The sequence below is a fragment of the Thunnus albacares genome, chromosome 12 (assembly GCF_914725855.1).
Source record: "Thunnus albacares chromosome 12, fThuAlb1.1, whole genome shotgun sequence".
Classification (NCBI taxonomy): Eukaryota; Metazoa; Chordata; class Actinopteri; order Scombriformes; family Scombridae; genus Thunnus; species Thunnus albacares.
The window spans coordinates 14,866,604-14,890,001 of NC_058117.1; the positions used below are offsets into that span (position 1 = coordinate 14,866,604).

At 38.2% G+C, this 23,398-nt stretch overlaps 1 protein-coding gene across 4 annotated transcripts in view; it reads right to left on the reverse strand.

The window, feature by feature from the left end:
• The window catches only part of eif2b3 (eukaryotic translation initiation factor 2B, subunit 3 gamma), a 38,126-nt gene that overhangs the window by 10,817 nt on the left and 3,911 nt on the right, over positions 1-23,398 (reverse strand). For all 4 annotated transcript variants that reach the window (XM_044367795.1, XM_044367797.1, XM_044367796.1 and 1 more), the window contains 4 exons: positions 21,382-21,539; positions 12,034-12,193; positions 11,500-11,611; positions 1,774-1,863 (listed from right to left, as the gene is read on the reverse strand). In XM_044367795.1, the coding sequence (XP_044223730.1) occupies positions 1,774-1,863; positions 11,500-11,611; positions 12,034-12,193; positions 21,382-21,539 (520 nt within the window). The remainder of the gene's footprint in view (positions 1-1,773; positions 1,864-11,499; positions 11,612-12,033; positions 12,194-21,381; positions 21,540-23,398) is intronic.

Sequence of the window (23,398 nt, forward strand, 5' to 3'; positions counted from 1 at the left end):
AAGATGATATATGGCGGCTGCAGAGGGTGCATTAGTTATGTAATGATGTAAGATTTATATCAACATCTCTATGGCAAATTATTGTTTGTGTAAGTGTAATTCTCACCATTACCAAAAATATTCATCAGGGATGAAGAGATGGAGTATAGTTCAGGGAGAATAACAGCTTTTAAGAAAATTGGCCGATTTGAGTTTGTGTGTGAGTGTTGCCTTGGCTTTGGGTTTATTTATGTGTGGACTAAAACTACTATGGTGAAGACATGCTCCATGGACAATAACACATTTTCACAAACTGACCTTTAACCAAAACTTCCAAAACCGCTCCAAAATATATTTCAGAATACACATGACTACAAGAACTCATCACCACCCTGTTTTGAGTCACGTTATTGGGCATGCTTAATATTTTTGTTAGCAGTCTTATAATGCGTTACCCCACATCTCCTCTGAAGTGTATACACTGTTCCAGCAGTCATTGTGGTTGGGAAATGTGAAAGGTCTCTTGACAGACTTTCAGCTAGAGGGCCTTTAGCCTTAAGCAGAAAGCCAGGTTGAAATGTGTTTTGTGATCAGTGGAGACCAGGTCAGATCTTTACTTGAAAATGTTTTCAGACGACTGACTAGTTAACATGATCGTGGCATGATATTTTGTGACACAAAAATGCACATTGTGGAGCTTAAATATGGACTGCAGCATCAGCTAAATCTTATTAAGAGCAGCTTTTTTGGTGTTCTCCATTAATACAAGACAACGAGCATGCTGCATATAGTGTAGAAATAACATTTTTGGCTTTGATAACTGGAGTCTTTTGGCCACGCAGTCAAAGGATGAGATCCTCAACCAATGTTTGCAAACTTACCAGGAACTGCTGTTTTTCTTATTTTTCTCCTTTTCCTGGAAGTCATGCTACCGCTAAATATCACTTTACATTATACAATGTAGCTTAACATCAGCACTCACCACATTTACTTTGGAAATGACTACGCTGTTTGGAGAACAGTAGCCCAACCAGGTTTGTTCCTTATCTTTAGGAGGATATTCTTGTAAAAGGAGAGTCTATCAATTCCATTTTTGTATAAAAATCTCTAAGAACTTTCTGCTGTCATTGTTTATTTATAGTCACACTTCCTCAGAAAGTTTGGGAGTGTATCAAACCGCAAGCTCTATCTTGAAATAAAGTGAATCATGATATCTTCCTAATGCCTGTCATGACTAATACCAGCTCTTTGTGCTGAGCATTTAAAGGATAGGTTTACAATTACAGTTGGTTAGACCCATGATCAACATGATGTGCTGCTCTCATCTTGATCATATAGATCCTTTTTTTTTTTTTTTACTGTTTAGAGTTTAGCCATGCATCTAGAGCATGGGCAGCTATAGAAGGCTTCCTGTGACACTGCTTCACTTCAGAGGCTAAAGGCCTAACAGCCTGCCTCAGTGGCACATAGTAAAACAAATTAACACCTCGCTAGAATACCCTGCTAACAGGACCTTTCAAAGCCTTACACACCATGTTACCATTTTTAACACTTGCTACAGATTAAGCAGTGAATGTGAGTTCATGTTTGCATGACTCTGTGGTGTACGCATGTACTTCAAGTTTACATGCAAGTCTATTAGTCAATACTGCTCAGACGGCAGACATAAACATTGGTCATTTTAATCATTTAAAAAAAAAAAATCAGGATCAAAATTCAAGGTTGAGTGGCTTATTGTGTAAATATATGTGTATCTATTCATTAGAGCTCAGAAATAAGTAAAAAACAACTCACTTGTTCTCAGTAAGAAAGTCCACCACTGCTTTTTTCAGACAGTAGAGGTGAGCGTCCACTAGGCCTGTTTTGATGTGCATCCTGGGATGTCTGCAAGACACACAGAGAGACACAAGGAGGGAAATTTTTAGCAACGTATTCATCAAGTTGTCATGCTTTTGACATGAAATGAAGGAAAAAAGTTAAACAGCACAAAAATAAAACATAATTCACAAAGTCTGGAAAACTGACGCATTTAAGGAAGATTACAGTTTTTTTTTTTTCGTCAGAAAGTGACTTTGTGGACTCCCACTGCACTGCTTAGATGCACCAGTTTCATGAGGAACAGCTTAACTCTGGCCGCTACTTGCTTTGATTCTTTTCATCACATGCTGTTTTTACGTTTTATGTTTGCTTCTCATTTACTGAACACCCCTTTTAATTTACCTCCCCTTTGGAGATAGGACAGGAACATTTGATGGAAACCAGACACAGCTATAGGCTTACATAAAAGTCAGAGAATAGTGACATCTGTCTATTGTCCTGCGTCAGCTACCATAGATGTCACCCCGCAGAGCTGCTGCCAGTGAGACAGGTTTATGTTGACTGGGGTGGGGGGTCCATCTGCACGCACACAGACACACACACACACACTCACGCCCTGATGCATTCACACATTTATTCACACGCAGACACACAGTGGCCCGAGTTTGAAAATGTGACATTTACGAAGCGAGAGCCAAAGAAAACCATTTCATCCTCCAGGTTTCAATAAACAAATCCACCCTCACCCTTCACCCTCTCTGACTACCTATCCTCCTCTTCCTCTGCCCCTTCAATCATAATTCAATCAAAGGACCATACCAGAGCTTTTACATGTTTTAGCCCATTTACTACAAATCACATATACTATCCATTAATACTAACCATGGTTCAAAGCATGCTGCAGTGATTTGGATTTTTGAAGTTGTAAAAGCAGATTGATTTGAAAAGCCTGCATCTCATTACCACACAACAATAACGTAACTTTGACTAAATTAAAAGCAGACATGATGTTCACTGTTCACAGTAATGTTTAGTTCTGAGCAAGTTGGTTTATAATTCCATACTAAAATATGTAAACCGATGGCTGCCTGGAAAAGAGAAACAAACACATTTTAAAAAATCTGACGCCCTATGGTATGCACAGACCATCTGGGTTGTAGCCAATATTTAATTATAATAATTCTCCCCTCTGCCACTAGGACCAGCACAAGGAGAGGGTGTGATGGGAGACACCAAAACACTACTGTTGTGGATCATTTTGGAATCATGGAACTTTTGTACTATCTGTTTTTATTCTTCTTTTCTTTTCATATACTGTGTATGAACTAACTATCTAATCTGTTTAATTCCAATCTGTTAAATTTCAATCATGTTGATATTTTTATTTATATTTTGTTCTTGCTACTCTTATATAGCTCTTCATAATTGTGTATCCATATCAGCCTAGTTTGCACAGTAAATCAGCACATTTTTCATAACTTTCTTAACTTAGGTTGATCTACTTATCTACCGTTTTTTCTTTGCATTTATCTATTTATCTGACTGTACTTATTGTAAATACTTTACCTAGAAGGCACATCCAGTCATCAACAGTTTTGCATCGACAGCATCATCACTTTTAGTCGTTGCTACTTAAATTTTATTTTTGTTTTCTTAGATTTAGTTTTCTCTTTGCAGTGGTTTATTACATATTGTCTGTTATCTATTGGTTATATGGTGCTGCTACGACACATGAATGTCCCTTGGGATTAATCAAGTATCTATCTATATTTCTCAGTCTATTTATCTTATCATGCTACCGTTTGTTTCACAGTTGTGCTACAAATGTTTGACTAATTAAAAGGAAAAACCAACATAAAGTGTCTTAGTCGGGTGGTGGTGGGTTCCTAGAACTTATTATACTTCCATACTCCTTGATTTGGTCTTTTTATGATTGTGGTTGTTTTCATATACACATATATAGCAGACCATTCATTAAGCCCCCATGCCCGGTTTGGATTAGAAGCAAATGCATTTGTATTATTTCCACATGTACTTGCAGTATTTAATCAAGGATTTACTTTAATGCGTCATCTATACATTATTTTACATATATATAGATATATATATATATCTATATATACACGCAAAAACACGACGACTCTAAGTTTCAGGTGATTATACACCAATAAAAATATAATTATGAATATCATATTCAATTTCTGCCAATATATTTCCTCTAAATTCTACATACTGGTCCTTTAAAAGCTGAAACTCACCTCTGATCATTTATATACACACACACACACACACACCACACAACCACAAGAAACCGGTTTAAAAAAATCTCTCAACATAACAGTATTTATCGCCTGAAGTAACCACAGAATAAACTCTAGAGTTCTGGATTTCTGTAACCCACCAGTAGGTAGTTTTACAAGATCGGACTGTTTTGCAGATCATTTCCATCCAGCCACAGGTCGCTTCGTCAAAGCACACACACACACACACACACACACTCACACTCTTCCTTTATGATCTGGATTTTAAATGTGCACACTGAGCCTTATTCATGAAGCATTTGTACACACTGATTTGATCTTAACTTGGTCGTTTGCACAAATAATGAACATTTTCCAAGGACTTGTTTTGGCTCTAGTTTTAAATCAATCCACTTTTTTTTTTAATACCTCTGCACTTCTGTGCTGACAGAGCATTCACAACACTAACTATTCCTGCTGCTTAAATGTGAAAATATAAAATGCTTTAGTCTTATCTCAGTTAAAGTCCTTCTGTTTTCGTTTGAGAGGTAGTGTGCATGAAATGGTGTGTCTGATCTTGTGCCACCTCCTAAACTACTTGCATCTATCCTTTGGAACAGTCTGCTTAAGCCCATTGTTCCTCTATACATCTCGCCTCCCACCTTCGTCCAACCCCAGTCCTGTGTAATTTTCTCCCCCCCTTCTCCTTCTCTACGGTTTCCACATGGTTGAGGTGTGTTAGCTCAAAACATTCTGCACATGTGAGATTGTTTGACCTGGAAATCGCTTAAACGGTGTGAAAGAACTCCAGCAGAGCTTCCCCTCGTACATAACGGTTCCACCTGTCAGAGTCTCCTGGACACAAGCCTGCAGAAGTGGTTAACTGTGCATTAACTGGCTGGTTCAATTATAATTGGATAATGAGAAATTTTGTAAAAAGTATTATAATTGCTTTAAGTCTCAAATTTACATCCATACTTCCCCCATACAACCCTCCTGCATCGAATGCTTTTAATAACATGATAAACAACCATGTTTATCATGTTATTAAAAGCATGTGATATTTCTTTGGTTTGTTTTGAGTTTAAAATGAAGATAAAGACAGTCAAGCGGGGCAGCTGAAGACTTTGAGGTCATGTTTTTATTCATCTTAACTGCAGTGACCTTTAAGATATTAGACCCAGAGTATGTTTGCATCTGTTAGCAATGATGGCACACGACAGTGGGGCTAAAACTCAATCAACACAAATACCACATGAGGTACCTTCCACAAATTAAAAAAAAAAAACTTCCATGGCAAAGTACAACAAAGAATAGGAGTTCATTAATGTAATTACATAATTTATTAACAAAATGAAGTACATTTTAAACTGTTTGAAAGCGCAAGTTATGATTATGCAGCACTCTTAAAAGTTAGAAATGATTATCATTTATTTATTCAGTCATACATCATTTCGTTTGTGTCCAGTTTGTTAGTTTGATGGATATTTGTTTACTTAATGGCTTTTTAAAATTAATGAACAAGTCAGAACTGAATGATTTGGCCGGCTTGATTACTAAAATCCAAGTGTTGGCAAACGTGGCAGCCTGGTTGCCATCTGTCATTCTCCGCAGTCTGTTCGCAACATTTTTGATACACTTTTAATTCAACATGCAAACTTAAGGTAGGATGTATCTATGGTCTCACAGGTTGTTGTTTTGTGAAGTGTCAGAGTAGCCTTTTTTAAACCGGCAGTGACATGTGCTTTACGCTTATAACACAGGTTCAAATATGTGACTCAGCTCAGTTTAAAAAAAACCCAACATCTATTAGACGAGCATCGTATTAAGGGAATCACACATTGTATTTTGGAGACTGAATGCCCTAAATAAGCCCTGCAGCCTTGTTGGCTCTGTAGTGGAAACCTGACTAATGAGGGTATTAACAGTCATTCTGCTGTGTCTGACTCACCGTCCGCTGTAGGGTTTTAGTTGTAACTAAAGAAGACATTATGCCGTGTGTTTTTGTGTTTTTTAGAGCGAGAGAGATGTGATTCCTCTCTCCCACTGAGGACTTTAGTGGTACTTTAGTAGTCAGTCATTAATCCAACGGTTGAGTCATCTTTGCCTGCAGTGGCACTAAATTCCTGCTCCCCTCGACACCAAGCTCCACAGCACTCGCAGCAACCAGAAATCACATGATGCTGCTGTTAGGAGAAGCAAGATGTTTACCCTTGTTTGGGGAATGCAAGATGTTTGCTGTAGTTGGATTCTGAAAAAAAAAGTGGAAGCTAATAAAAGTCATTGCTCAATACTTTCCCCGTTTAAAAGAAATCGAATTAGATCAGCAGTTAAGACAATTTACATTGTTACATTGTGCTACATTTTGGTACAAATCGGTTTAGAGGTGGAAAAAAATGTGGTTTGTGTTCTGTTTTGTTTTGCAGGTGAAGACTTAATCCTATATTTCAGTGACATAAAATGTTGTACAGTATCTAAAGTAAACCTGCAACAATTAGTCAATGAACGGAAAATATACCGAGAACAATTTTGATGACTGAATGATCATTTTAGTAATATTTTTCAGCTAAAATTAGTTGGTTGCAGCTTCTAAAAAGTGAGGATTTTATGCTTTTCTGTGTCATACATGATAGTAAACTGAATAACTGGGTTTTGGAGTATTGCTCGTACAAAACAAGTGAAGATGTCACCTCGGGCTCTGAGAAATTATAATGAGTATTTTCTCTATTTTAAGACGTTTTATAGACAAAAATCAAGAAAATTGTCAGGTTACTCTATAATGAAAATAATAATTAGTTGCAGCCCTAAACTAAAGATTATATTGAATAAACCTTTTGGACTCTAAATATGTGGCAGCATAAGGACTGCTGCAAGTGTGCCAGTGTTGAAATTTTCCTGAATTGTGTGTTTTACCAACAAAAATAAACAATTCACCTGGATAAGCTATCATTGTTCTTGCCCATGTGACCCAATGATTTGTACTGGCTGATTGCTCCGCTAACATGCTCCACTTGTCTTTTGACCTCATACAAACTGGTTGTGGCAAGTCAAACTATTTTTGCAATTGCTTTTTGTCTTTTATGGATCAAAATCCCTCTCACTGTGATAGTTGCAGTTGCTAATGCCAGTAAGTGTATGCTTCTGTGACAATCTTGTCTTATAATCAACAGCTTATTTGCTATAATATAGCTATAATGATGGCAAGACATAACAGAAACAGGTGTTACAGTAGAGTGACTACTGTAACACATGTTTCTGTTATGACTGTTTGTTACCATGCTGCCCAAGACTTTTAAGGGCACCTGTTCCTATTGTTGCCTTCTCTCTCATTCACTCACTCCTTCATTTACACACATACAGACACACACTCACACACCTTGCCGCAGCTCAGTTATCCCCCGCTCTCTCTCCTGCCTCCCTGCAGGTGACAAACAGTGATGTCACATGCTGGGTGTTCCCATAAATTCCACTTGAAGCCCATGACACACACATATACATACACATACACACACACACACACACACACACACCTGGGAAATGTATGAATAAATACATTTGACAAACACCCACAGAGCGTGTCTGTGTGTGCATGCACATGTGTTTTTATGCTTTTGAATAAAATACCTTAACACAGACGAACACACACACAGTTTGATTTATGGCTTTCAGCATCTGGTTGTAAAATATGTGTGACCAAGCAATCCTCCTGAGTCACTCTAGTTATACTGCAGCCTGCTGAGGAGAGGGAGAGAGTTGAAAGGAAGGGAGACAAGAAAGCTAAAAAGTAGTAGAAAAGATTTTTTGATGAAAGGGATGAGTGGAAGAGAGGTAGAGGAGAAGTTTTTTTATGACATTCAGGTATCATGTGTTTCGTCGTTCAGTTTTCATTCACTTTCCATTAAATTTACAATTTCCCATCCTTGATCATTGCACATATTTTTTTTTTTTTTTTTTACTAATCAATGCTTATTTCTGTATACATGTTATGAGGTGCTTCCTTAAAGAAATTGTCAATTTTAAGCCTTTGGAAAATCAAGATTTTTCTATTTAGAGAAATGCTCCACTACTTTCATTGTGGATGTTTTACCATCCGTGAAAATGTATTTTAGGAGCAATAATCTAAACTGAAATGCATATACCCAATATTTACACACAAAAAGTCATTTTTTCCACAGTTCTGCTGATATTACCTGTTTTTATATATGCCAATACTACTGCCACTATTGGCCCCAGCACTGGTACTGCTGGTGCTGCCAGCATATTACCAATATCAGAGAACCCAGTACCAACACAATGTATATACAGACCGGTGACAAATTAAAGAAAAGCCTGAATAAATGAGTGGAAAAACATAACAAACGTAGATGCTTCCACAATGGTGCACTGCATGGAACAATTAAGCAATTAACATCCAATCATGCTCTGTGGCATGTGTAAAAATGCTGAGCAAGCCCAGTTGATTCTGATTTTGTATCAAGATGGAAAGAGGAAAAGATCTGCGTGACTTTGAAAGAGGGTTCATCATTGGGGCACGGATTGCAAGAGCTACAGTCACAAAGACTGCTCAACTGGCTGGTGTTTCAATAGGAACAGTGACTACAGTGACATCTGTGTTTATATCTATGGGAAAGACATCAGTTTACAGGGTTGGAAACTGTGGTTGACAGCTCACATTTGATGACCGTGATGTGCTTGCATTAGTGCAATATGTAAGGAAAAACAGAAGAGCAACTCTTCCTCAGGTGACTGAGAATGTCAATGCAGGATGTGATCAGACTGTCTGCAACAACAGTCCGTTGACAATTACATAGAGAGGGATATTATAGCAGGGTTGCAGTGTATAAACCCCTCATTACAAAGATGAATGCACATTTGAAAGTTCAGTGGTGCAAAAACCATGGACACTGGTCCACAGAGATGTGGAAAAAAGTGATATGGTGAGATGAGTCATGACCATCATATTCTTGACAAGTGGGCGAGTGCATTTGTGGAGTTACACCAAGAGAACAGTACAGGCCTGAATGCTTGACCCCTACAGTGAGGGGATCTGGTGGCTCTATTATGCTTTAGGGGGCGTTTTACTGTCATGGTTTGAGTCCACTTGTCCCCTTAGAGGGAAGGGTCACTGCAAATCAATACAAAGTTGTTCTGAGTCATCACCTTTATCCTATGATGAAACATTTCTATCCTGATAGGAGTGGTCTCTTCCAGGATGACAATGTCTCCATCCATAGAGCACAAAAGGTCACTGAATGGTTTGATGAGTATGAAAATGATGTGAATCATATGCTGTGGCCTTCACGGTCACCAGATCTCAACCCAACTGAACACTTATGGGAGATTTTGGATTGACGTGTTAGACAGCGCTCTACACCACCATCATCAAAACACTAAATGAGGCAATATCTTTTGGAAAAATGGTGTTCATCCCCCCAGTAGAGTTCACAGACATGTAGAGTCAATGCCAAGACGCACTGAAGTTATTCTGGTGGCCCAACATCTTACACTTTATGTTGGTTGATCCTTTAATATGTCACCCATCATATGTACGTTGGCTCCAGCAGAAATCACCTGTCATCTTTCATTATCACAATGTTAGATGCAAACAAAGAGGGAATGTTTACATTTTCTCGGTAACTGTCTGTACATAAAGGAAAAGTCAATACAGGCCAGGTCACATATTTGTCCATGAGCACCAGTCTGAAGGTGAAATGTCACCATATTTCACCTTTGCAAACAATGACCATTAATTAAGGACACTCATGGTTTTCTATTTGCAGTAAAAGGTAGCAAGAAGGAGAGAGCACTACTGCTGATATCTCCCTTGGTGACTCAAACTCTACCACGAAATACTGATGCTCACACACAAAGCACAACAATTAATCAATCCCACAACAGACACGCACACACAAAGCTCTCCTACAAACAAAGATGCAGTGCCTGCATTTTGTGAGCTCAGAAGAGTGCTTCAGAACAGCTTCAGTGCATCTTGGCATTGATTCTACAAGTCTCTGAACTCTGCTGGAGGGATGAACATCATTCTTCCAAAAGATATTCCCCCATTTGGTGTTTTGATGATGGTGGTGGAGAGTGCTGTCCAACACGTCGGTCCAAAATCTCCCACAAGTGTTCAATTGGGTTGCAAAGGCCATAGAATATGATTCACATCATTTTCATACTCATCAAACCATTGAGTGACCCCTTGTGCCCTATGGATGGGGGCATTGTCATCCTGGAAGGTGATCACTCGGAACAACTTTGTATTGATTTGCAGTGACCCTTCCCTCTGAGGGGACGAGTGAATCCAAACCATGCCAGCAAAATGCCCCCCACACAGCATAGCAGAGCCACCGGATTCCCTTACTAGTATTCAGGCCTGTACCATTCTCTTGGTGTACACATGCACTCGCCCACTTGTCGAGAATATGGTGAAGGATGACTCATCTGACCATATCACTTTTTTCCACATCTCTGTGGACCAGTGTCCATGGTTTTTGCACCACTGAACTCTCAAATGTGCATTCATCTTTGTAATGAGGGGTTTATACACTGCAGCCCTACTATAATATTCCTCTCTGTGTAATTGTCGACGGACTGTTCTTGCTGACGCTGTCTGATCACGTCCTGCATTGACATTCTCAGTCACCTGCGGAAGAGTTGCTCTTCTATTTTTCCTTACATATCGCACTAATGCACAAGCGTCTTACTGATGTCCTACCCATAGATCTAAATGCAGATGTCACTTTAGTCACTGTTCCTACTGAAACACCAGCCAGTTGAACAGTCTTTGTGACTGAAGCTCCTGCCATCCGTGCCCCAACAATGATCCTCTTTCAAAGTCACGCAGGTCTTTTCTTCTCGCCATCTTAAAACAAAATCAGAATCAACTGGGCCTGCTCAGCATTTTTATACATGCCACAGAGCATTTGTCACCCGTATATATATATATATATATATATATACATACACACACACATATATACACTGTATATGTACTGTATATATGTATGTGTGTGTGTGTGTGTGTGTGTGTGTGTGTGTCTGAATATTTCCCTGTGCAGGGAAGCATGCAAGCAGCTGCTCCGGCCCCCCTCTTATTGGACAGAATTTACAGTGGCTTTGGCTCCATGAAGTATTTACGAGCTCCCAAAACACCCGCTCTCACACATACACGCATTTTAGGACTCAGAAATGAAAACCTACCTAGAGTACTCTTCCTGTAACAAAAATCCCACACACCCTCACAGAACCTTTAGCCTAAAACACACTGACTGATTAGAAACCAAACATGTCACAGAATGCTATTATTCACTTTGAGCAACAGACATTATTGTCATTCATGTATACTTATTACTTGTACAATTGTTAACTATAAGTCCCACATAATTGTATATTAAAAGGTCTTACTAAACTTATCAATTAAGAAAAATGTAGTAACATTTGTTTTGTCCCTTTTACTTACTTCCTCATGATGGATTTCCTAATTGATAGCCCGTCCTCCAGATCTGCCTCATTGGCCATGAACAGCAGCCTCTTCCCTGACTGATCTACACCCACAAAGTCTCTTTGCTCAGCTGGGGAGAAAAATACAAAATATTTCATTTAACTAATTAATAGAAGCTAACAATAAGTGCAAATTTTGCAATTTTCTACTATGCTTTTGTTGGGTTAAAAAAGGTATTACAAGCCTGTTTCATTTGGGCACTTGGCAATCGCATCAAACAATAACAAATAGCAACTAACAATTATTTTCATTATGTATTAATTTGCTGATTATTTTAACAAGAAATCATTTAATAGAAAAAAAATGTTAGAATTTTTTTTTAAAAATGCTAATTTTTGACATTTTCAAATCACTTGTGCTGTCCGACTAACGGTCCAAAAGCCAAAAAGCCACAGATGTTCAATTTAAAACAGCAGGTTTATCATTTTTGACCATAAATGGCTAAAGTAATTAATCGATTATCACAATAGTTGACGATTCATTTTCTGTTACCTGTTTTTTTCTTGCCCTTCTGGCCTGGGACCGTCTCTGTGAATTCATGGGCTTTGCTCATCAGCATGGCCAGTGTTGCATTGTGGGCTCTGAACAGATCAACCACCTCATGAAGTGCCACGTCTGTTATCAAGTCACAACTCACCACCAGGATGTCCGTCTGAGGAAGGAGGTTGAAAAGAGAGTAAAGTAAGACTGATGTCCAAACCAGCCTATTTATTTCACTGTGTAATAGTAAGGTTTGACAAAATGACCATAACACTCTGGACCTGCCTTGTTTTGATAGAGCTATGATTGCTTCACCAAGAAAAGAGATTTCAGGTTTTCAAAAATAGGTTCCTAGCTTGGACTCTGTCACCTCCACACACACACCCACACCCACAAAGACACAGAGATGCATGACATATAGTTTAAATGGTGAGTTATGTTTATAAAGTGCGGTTTGCTCACTCATGACAGTCATCTCCGCATGCATGTAGACTATGCATAAATATATGTGGAGACAACGCTCCACATAAACACCTCAGGACTCGAGAGCTTAGACTGTGTTATTTTCAGTATTCATAACAGAAATTGGCCCACTGAGCACGATTTTGAAACAGAAAGAGAGAGGGGAGTAACTGTTCTTGGTCAATAGTGAGCTCTCCCAAATTTAGCATTGCACACTCACACACACACACGCACGTAGGGTCTGTGTTTACGTGGCTTAAAGTTTTTCTGACAGTAAGTAATAAATCCTGTTTTCGTTTTATTGTTTTTGTTGAAAAAGTTTGTCTGTTTCTCGTCAGCTGCTCCATTTTCTGTTGTTTAACGAGAAACTTCATTAGAAAAAGTTTGTGCATGAGTTGTGTTCTGATTATAATTGATCCAACTTCAGTTCATTAGGGTTGGGCAATCGTCTGTATTTTCATATTGTCATTACCAGAAATCACCTCCTGTGGGGGGTTCAGCCCTCCAAACGTCTCTGTGATCACTCATTTAAACTGTCAATACCACACAGCTGCTGTCATTAACCTGTATTTTCTTCATTTTGTCAGATGAGGATCATAAAATTATGACTTCAGCTTCAAATTTCATACTACTTCCAACGTGCGACGACAGAAAAATATCTAATTGAATGACAATTTCAGGGGTTCATCATAGTTAGCAGGATTCATGCTGCGGGTATCAAGAATGTCGGAACAAAAAAAGTTCTGAAGCAATCTATCAAGTACTGTAGATGTATAATAAAAATGTAAAATGAGTAAGTGAAAATATCGACTTGCTGGTTGTATTTGTTCACATCATGGCGACCCATCCAATAGTTGTCAAAGTATTTCACTCTGAAAGACAAATGTCACACTCATGATGGCAGTAGAGGGAGAGTCTGCAGCTTCAAAATCAATAGGCTTCATCCTCTGGAGATCATTAATGTCTATTCAAAAATTTCACACCAACCCATCGAATATTTTTTAAATATTTCAGTGTGGACCAAAGTGGTGGACTGACTGACCTACATTGCCATCTCAAGAGCTATGTTGCTAGCATGGCTAAAAATAAGAAGGGAAACGTAAATCAAGACCACCTCTAACTTTGCTAACATCCAAAATATTTATCTAGGCCTGGTTCATATTTCTATCATACTCCTGGCAGAAATTGACACTATAACACATAAATAACGTCCAACCTTCCTCTTTATCCCTAGAACCAGCTGGGTTGGTTGGCTTTGAGCTCTCATATGATCCAACAATAGCACTGCTCTGTCATCACGCTGACACAAAGAAAACAAGGATCTTGGTGCTTGATTTAAAAAACTAAAAAGACAAAATACACTTTTGTAAAAAAAAAAAAAAAAAGAAAAAAAATCTCAAACAAATGGTATATTATTTAAAAAAAAAAAAAAAAAAAAAACGGGACAGAAAGGGAATATTCTTCAGCTATTTTCAGTATCCCAACTATGCAGAAATGTGTAAACCAATGTAGGTTTAAACTGCGTATCTATAGACTGCTTGTGAATTCCATTTAGATATCACTTACACAACCACCAACGATAGGGAGAGAAAAACCTACATCAGTCATTTTAACTGGCCTCCACTGACTTACATGTCTCTGTGTGTGAGTATGTTTACATGTGTGTTACATGTGCCCACATTTGTGTGTCTGTGTGAGGTATCCATCTGTCTGTCCAGTGATGTGGGCTGTCAGCATAAGGACTAATCCCACCATTAGCGCCAGCCGCCTTAATGACAGAGATATCTTTACTCTCTTTGATGGAGGAAAGAAGGAAAAGAAAGAGTGACAGAGAGGGAGGAGGAGGAGGGGGGGCAGTATTAAGTATTAAATTAACAACCACTGTCAAAAGAGAAGAAAGAAAAAAAGAGGACACATTGGAAGTATAAAAAAAAAAATCAAAGATGGATGGAGGGATACAGGAGAGACTGAGGAGAAAAAGGGAGGATGGATGGAAATGCCAGAGTAAACACCTGCCTGTCATGAAGTTAAGCCTAATGAACAATAAATTAATAAAATTATTAAACCCTAGAACGCAGCACTAAACATCTTTCATCTTTTCTGTCTTATCCATTTTGAACTGCTGACAATGAAATTGGGGAGGAAATATGAGTTAACCTAAAGCACTCTTCAAACTGCTTTATTCAGCAAAATATGATAATGTTATGGAAGTATGGATGGATTCATGTTGGGGGAAACTACAAAGGATAAAATAATTCACTTGCTTTTATTATTATGATTTATTATGTGTACTGCGGCTGAATGTGGTGTTCTGTGTGTGTGCGTGTGTGTGTGGAGGGGGTGGTATCAGAGGGGTCAAGGGTCATGTAGTTGACCTAGAGGTAACTCAGAGCATAACCTGGTCTGGACCTGGTGACAGGAAGCTGCCACAGCAAAGCTGGTGGTGTCTGCAGGAGATCTGCAGACACGGAGACTCTGAGACCTTTCAACCTTTCCCAAGTATGTGTGCACATGCACACGCACGCACTAGGGTTGTGCCATATCATATTGTTCACCATAATACCAGTATCATTTTTTATACAATAAAATTAAATTTAAAAAAATCATATTGTGATAATGGCAATATTCTTACTTGTTGATGGTGGAGTTGTTAGTTCCAAAAAGGGGAGTGAGATCATTTTTGTTTAGTTCTTAATGAATATTTGAAGGTAAACTGTTACGTTTATGCTGATGTATAAAACTATGACACTTATTTGTATGTCCTTGAAATTAATAATAAAATATTTTGCAGCATTTTGTCATATCAACAAGAATATCATTGTTGCAGAAATACCCTGATATATCGTAACATTATCTTAGGACCATATTGCCCACCCCTAATACACACGCACGCACGCACGCGCACACACACACACACACACACACACACACACACACACACAAACACACACACACACACACGAACAGACAAATGGACGAAAACATGCGGCTGCAAAATCCCCACACACTCAGGCGACAGCGGAGTGGAGTCAGCTGGAGAGACAGAGACACTTTGGCCTTTCAACAGCCAGGATCTCTGGACAGGTCAGGACCACACACACACAGAGACACACACACACAGACACACACAGACACACACACACACATTTGTCCCAGTGCAGCTGACATCAATGCAAAACTACTGCTTAAAACAGTCTTGACCCACTTTAAGGATACTTGGAAACTTTCTTTGTATGTATGATGCCTTTTTTTTTTTTTTTTTTTAACCATTATCAAATACTGCGAGTATCGTGTGAATATTTCTCTCCTCAATCTATTGAACTTCCTGTCACCTAAACATACTTTCCATCACTGATACAAAATAGAAAAAAAAAAATTATAGCTCTACTAAGAAAAACATGAAAATAAAATAACCGGTAATACTGCTAAATTCACTGAAAATCAACACAGAAATCTGCAGCTTTATGCAGCTTTCAGTTATTTTCTGCTCATTTTTGTGGTTGGCTGGTCCATAAGGGCCAGTCACTCTGACTCTCACTGATTACTTTATTTAAAACCATGATCTGCAACTCCTAGCCCACAACCTCACACAAAACAATTGTTAACTACCTGCAAAATAGTTAATAGCTTCCATGAATATAAGAAGGTCAGACCACCCTAGAAAACTCTGAACTGCTTGAAGGTGTTGACTTTACTGTTAGCAGGCTATCACACAGAAAAGAGGCCTACGTTTTAAGATCCCCTACAGACATGTATTAAGATATATAAAAACACTCTGCTTGGAAAAATAATTTGTGTCTGATATGTTTTTTTCCACAAAAAAAAAAAAAAAACGTGAAAATCCATAAAATGACATCTCTTCATTCTCCCTCATTAAAATTTCCAGAATCTATAAATATGCAAATATTTTTCATTTCAGAAGTTTAACTGCTGGACACAAGATGTCTCCTACATCACTGTTAAATCCATTCTCAGTGTTTGTGCACTGAAGGCTTCAAGTTTAGGCTACACATCACACTTGTATAAGTTGCATACTGGTGCACGCTTGGCTTCCAAACTAGTTGTGATGTCACAAATCCTGCTCATAAGCCCCCCCTAAAAATCGGATTTTCACTGAGCTCAGAGAAACTTTCCACTTTTCAGCAGATGAATGTGAAAACAGCCTTCAAGTGTCAAACTCTGCATATATGTCATTCTGCACAGTGAGGCTTCAACTATAGGAACAGGAAAAAAAAGATATTTTTGAGTGATGGTGGGGGGGTGTGTTGGGGATGCATTGCTTCAGGTACCAGTGAGACATAAAATACAATCAAGGAAGTCCAATCTGAGTAATGAATTAATGAGTTTGAAGGCTTAACAGACGCTTAACGTTTAAAATACTGTGAGACAAGATTTTACAACTCTGGAAAAATGTCATGGCAGCAACTATCTTATCTTTCTTTGAGACGATCGTAAGAGAAACGGTAGGAATACAGCATTGAAATAATTTACCAGGACTGTACAATGTGTGCATGTATTAGACTATCCAACACAACACCTTGCAGGATGATGTCACATTGAGCCAGATTCACAAAGACCCTGTGTTTTCTCCCAGATTTATGCATTGGCACCACTGCTGTGTTGCCAGACTGCCCCAATTCAAATGATTAATCAATAATTATATCTCATTTGTTTTCTGTACAAAATATAATTGTAAAAACGATCATTTGTGGTTTAACAGGGTGTTGCGTGCTGGAACTATTTCTTGGCCAGGCCAGTGACTTCCTGATATTTTGTTTTTGCATGGATTCCAGTCTTTATGCTAAGCTAAGCTAGCTGTCTGCTGGCTCCGACTGCGTATTTCAAAAAGTGGCAAAGCCGCACACAAATAACTCTAATTCAAGACTAATTCATTTTAACAGATGAAAATCAATGTTTAGGCAATCTGCCTTCTTCGGGATAAAAAGGCAGTTTTGGAGAAGGCAGAGGTTTGTTGAAACATTGATCTTCATCTGTTAAAATAAATTAACCTGAGTTATGAGTGTGCAGATATCCACTTTTTTTTTGTATGCCTGCAAGCCAGCACATCACTAGAATAGGTGTGCTTATTCCCTCCACTTTTTTTTAATCCAGCTACATATTTACCATACAAACCCCTCACATGAAAAGCCTCAGCTCCATCTCTCATGTATCTCTCTTCACCTTTTGTCATGTGGCTTAAAGGTTTACTAACATATGTAGACGAAAGGTGAACTTTTGAATCAGCGACTCCGATGTATATATGGTTATTTTAGCTTGCATACACTCATCCTGCCAGGTGATTAAACCTGAGTGATAATGAAAATGTCAAAGAGGCTTTAAGCATACAAAGCGAAAAGTGCATGTAAAGTACTCCTTTCACTAGTTTGGCTTATTGTGAAAGACCAGGGCAATAATCAGGCGTATCCGTCCACTTTTGTGTTACTTCACCGTTTGAACTAAGACTAAACAAAATAAAATATGCTGCATGTAATCTCTCTTTTCAATAATCAAGAGGAATGACCTACTCAGCTCACCCAGAATGTACACTGATTCCTGTAAGTATTTAGTTTGATAGGTTACACCAAATCCCCTCATGGGAGGGTGTTTGTGTAAAGAGATGAGTGAGTGTGTGTGTCTATACTGTACTCATACATCAGTTTGACAGTTTGAGTGATTTCTGTGCTGGGATTTGGCAGGCCATGGTTACGGTCCTTCACTCATCACCCTCCAGTGTGTGAGTGTGTGTAACTCAATGCCTCTAATCTCGCTGGCTGCTCAAAGGATTAGGAACTCGACTATTCTCAATGGGAGCATGCTGGAGCTCGTCCTGGTTAAGTGTGTGTGTGTGTGTGTGTGTGTGTGTGTGTGTGTGTGTGTGTGTGTTTGTGTGTGTGTGTGTGTGTGGTTATACTATGCATTTAATAAAGGACTCTTGAGCAAAGCGAACAATAAGAATCTGTATGGACCCATTCAAATGCCAGAGGAAAAAACACATTAAACTCACTTGTCACAACAAATTTGGCGTTTTAAGTCTCTAAATCTGTTTTCAAAAGCGAAGCCGACTGATTTCGCTGTGAAGATTTATGTCTTCAAATGTACTTTTGATGTGGTATACTCTTAAAGATGCAGTGTGTAGAATTTAGCGGCATGTAGTGGAACGGACTTGGCAGAAATGGAATATAATATTCATAAGTATGTTTTAATTAGTGTATAATCACCTGAAAATAAGAATTGTTGTGTTTTTGTTACCTTAGAATGAGCCCTTTATATCTACACAGGAAGCGGGTCCTCTTCCACGGAGCCCACCACGTTTCTACAGTAGCCCAAAACGGACAAACCAAACATGCTAGACGCCACTAAATCCTACATACTGCACCTTTAATAGACAAAAAGCACATTTAAAGACATTTTTGAACTGAGACTGTTGGTTTCAGGAGTGTTTCAGTCAAATTATGACCTTGAGCATCAGTTACCTTAAATGCCAATTATGTTTCTTAGTGCAGTACAGTAAATCCTCACTTTATTAGTATACAATGCACTGCAGTGACTAAGAGTCTGAAAATACTCCTAATAGATTAAATATTGAATGAGTCATGTCAAGCTCATTCCTCAAGAGACTATTAAATACAAAATGAATCCAAAAGCTTGACTTCACTGAATACCATTCTGGTTTAATTCATTTTTGTACAGTTAGCAGTAGAGCTGCAATGATTAGTCGATCGACAGAAGATTCACTGGCAACTGTTTTGATAACAAATTAATCATTTTGAGTCATTTCTTTTAAGACAAAAAAAAAGTCTCAATTCTCTGATTCCAGCTTTTCAAATGTGAATATTTTCTGGTTTATTTAGTCTTCTATCGTAGTAAACAGAATATCTTTGAGTTGTGGACTGTTGGTTGGGACATAAGAAGACATTTGAGGACGTCACCCAATAATTAATAAAATGAATCAAGATAATAATTGATAGATTAATCGATAATGAAAATAATCCTTAGTTGCAGCCCTAATTAGCAGCTTTATTTGACTGTCCTGTGTGCTTACAAGTTCTGACTTTTTTTCCCCCATCAGCACAGTCTATATGATGTATTTATGCTTTTTGGAACTCAAAAATCAATTTAGAGTTGCAGCGATAAGAACAGCAACTCTTAAGTTGATCTATATTTCATCCACTCCCTGAATTTGTGGAGAAACCAAATAGGATGCAATAATTAGACTGTATAAAATAGTTTTCTATAAACAGCCAACTATATGACAATCATTGATAGTCAAACAGTAAACAAGAGCAACTGTGTTAGAAATTCACAGTTAAACATTTCTAAACCACACAAAACCTCATACAAACACATCTTCTTTGTCACAGGAGGTCAGTCAGAGCCATGGCATATACAGAGGAACGACACATACCCTCACATACCCAAACACAAATGTTGCACAGATGTGCTGGACTACAAGAGGAGAATAAATGGCGCACTGGGTAAACTGGCAGCACAGGGAGTTTGAGTCTTAACCATGACCTCATCTGTTTAAAGAGAATCGGATGAAGGGAGGGATGGAGGGATCAGCAGGCAGGATACAGAGGGGTTCTGGAAATTGGGGTTGGGGGTCAAGGATACCATGTCAGCATGTGCAAATGTGTGTGCCAGTGCATGTTTGTGTGTATTTTAAAAAGGTGAAATGAGGCACTTCAGCAGCCTTGGCCATCCGGGGGAGGGAAAGGCACGGATCAGTGGTCACCGAGCAGTACACACACCGCCCAACTAAACCTCCCCCACAATCTTTGTAATTTTTCTTCTGTGTCTCCATCTCTTTCAGCAACTTTTTCAGGGGGGTTGGTATTACACACACACAAAAACAGTCCCAGTCATTACGAAACACTAACTTACAGTTCACTGGCAATTGGTATCATGCAGTGTCTCGCCTACCACCACAGATTAACGCTATACTCAATGTAACTGCTGTGATGTAAAGAAGATTATCATACTCAAAAACGTCAACATTATTTAATTAATAGGGCTGGAATACTTTGATCTTTTGAATAACTCTTTTCATTAATTCAGAACAGTCTGGTTTCAGTTGGTGTCTTGATTCTCCAAGTAGACCATAAAGGTCAGAGGGAACTGGCAGTAAAGGTAAATTGGACTGGACTATAAATTTGATTAAAAAAAAAGACAAGTGGTAAAAAAATAAAGTTTGATTTTTGGGGGATGATATTGCTATGTTGAACGTACCATTAGAGCTAACAAAGCTTGGATTAACAATTCACAAAACAATTATTCTGGACATTAATTGAAGTGAAAAAACACATTTAAAACACAGGACATTGGGGCAGCAGGGTTACAGCAAACCATCTTAAAAACACTGTAATTACCTGTGTCTTCAAGCTGTATGCAAGTAAATGTTGAATATGAATGTAAATCTTCGTCATTATGTGTTTATATGTTGATTATATTTGTAATAAGATGTTTTTAAATCTTATGGCAATGCAGAAACCTGATTGTATTTGAATGGATGCAATAAACCACCTAACTTTACCTAACATTTACTTGTCATGGACTCCTTGAGACTTTTAAAAAATTCTCCTTAGCAATACCAGTGTGGGATTTCATCATGCACAAAACAAGGTTACACCCCACACATCATTATTTTGTATACGTCAGTGGGAATATGATGGGAATTGAACTCCCTTTTGAATACTATATACATTTTTATTCACTTAACAACATACATTTTTAAGGGGTACATTCTAAGTTTAGTCACTTACTTTTTTTTAAATTTTCTTGAAATATATTTGTGCTGAACTGTATCTGAAACTATATAACATATATACATATATATATATATATATCCCCCTAAGTAGTGAATGATTAGTCCCCTCAGGTCGACACAAAAACACACACCTTGATCTTATGCTGGATGTGTCTGAGAGCATCAGCGGTACCCATGTCTCCATCTTCCTGGATACACTCTACATCGAGTTTCATCTTCACCTCCAGCTTCATTTTTTGGTCTGTGCTCATCATCTTCTGGACCTCTTTGGTGGTGATCACTATCACCTCTGAAAACAGTTTAAAGCATGTAATTATGAGACTTTGTATACAGCAGATAACCTGATAAATGTCAAGAGCACTAACAGAGAACTGGAAGATACTGTAGGTTTCTACTGTGCTATTTACTTTGTAGTTTCTTTCAAGTTAACACAATCCCTTTCTTGCTTCTAAAGCTGTGTGTCGATTTATCTAGAATTATAATTTCCACACGAAAATCCCTAATAAATGCATGAATCATCAGGAAATAAAAACATGTCATGTAGTCCATTATAGCCTTATGTCCATTATATTTTGTTTTTAATACACAGACATGTTTAAAAGTCTCGTATGACTCTATTTTAATGGAAAAATAATTACAAAGCCAAAGTCAATTTTATGTAAACCTAAATTTCTAATATTGCTCAAACAAAGCTGATAACATTGTATGCAAAGAGTAATGCCTTAATCAATATAAAGATGCCCAAGAAAAAAGGAGACTAATTTACATTAGCTGTCTATGACCACTGCTCCACTTTTTTTTTATAAAATTGGCAATAACATTACTGGGCCACTTTATGAATCTAAAACATTGCAAAGTCTGTCTAGTTTAATTACCCTTGTCTGCATAAAATGTTTTCTACCAGGCATTTGCCCACTATAGCTGTGTCAGCCTAGTAAAACCAAATTGCAGGGCTTTGGCTAGCTGGCTGCACACCGTAAACTGCTGGCCACACAGGACGATTATGTATAGAAACATAGTTTTATTTAGGGTAGTGAGGAGCTACAGGCTTTTATAATGAACAGCCCTGTTTACTGGCAAGACCAGCACACTGCAACAAATCCCTTTATATGCCCAGAGTTTCTGGACCTCTACTGCATGCTGCAGCACAAGAGGCAAAAGTCTGGACTGTAATTGTAGACAGGAAATGCACACCTGACAATGGCTGATGATGTGCTGACAAGCTGGTGAAAGTACATCTAGAAAAAGCAGCACAGTTGTAAATTTAATACTAAATAAAATAAATGAGCGGTGGAGTGTTCCTACTTCCTAACAGTACCAAACAGCATGACTGCCACTGACCATGACTGACCATGAGTGGATGGAAAGTATTAAGATTTGTCCTATTATAATGTAGCTAGTATCTTTGCACATATTTTCTTTAAGTAACTGATTCCTTTTTACTTTCAATGTGTTTAAATAACAAAGATAAACTTTATTATTTACTTGAAAATCTGTCCAGATGTTGTATTCTCTCTTTGAGAATTACATCTGCATGTGTTTCAAACCTGCACAGGAAAGTGGAGGAAATGTGGACTAACTATAACATTACATTCTGCAATTTATCACAACAAATTGCCCGTAGAACTGCCGTCTGTAGTTCCCTGGTTGCTCTGTGACTTAAACAGCCGCAATGAACAGTGAGGTTAGATTTTCATAATTGACATGAATTACTTGGGTGTAATTTTTAAACAAGTCAAAATATTTTAGTTTGTATGATCATTTCTATCATCCTGCCTTTGTCCCAGGAAAATGATCAAACGCAACAATGTCTGTTTTTCTAAACATTTAAACCACTAACAGTCACAGTCATTATGTTTGAGTACATGCTTTTTTTCCCCTTAATGGTTCTCTTTTCCACATTAATGCTAAAATGAAGTTTGCGCATCTTTGATTCCAAGTTTTCCAAGTGGGCCACATAAATTTACACAAGGCTGTATTTTTGCTTCTTTACATTTTATGTGGAAACCAAGAATACCAGAGCATTGCTGGAACACTTTCCACCCCTGCCACTGACACGTAGTATGGATGACACGTAGTATGGACGGAGGGCTCATAGCTCAAATGCTACCACTACCATCAGACCCACTTAACTCAATGTAAAAAGGA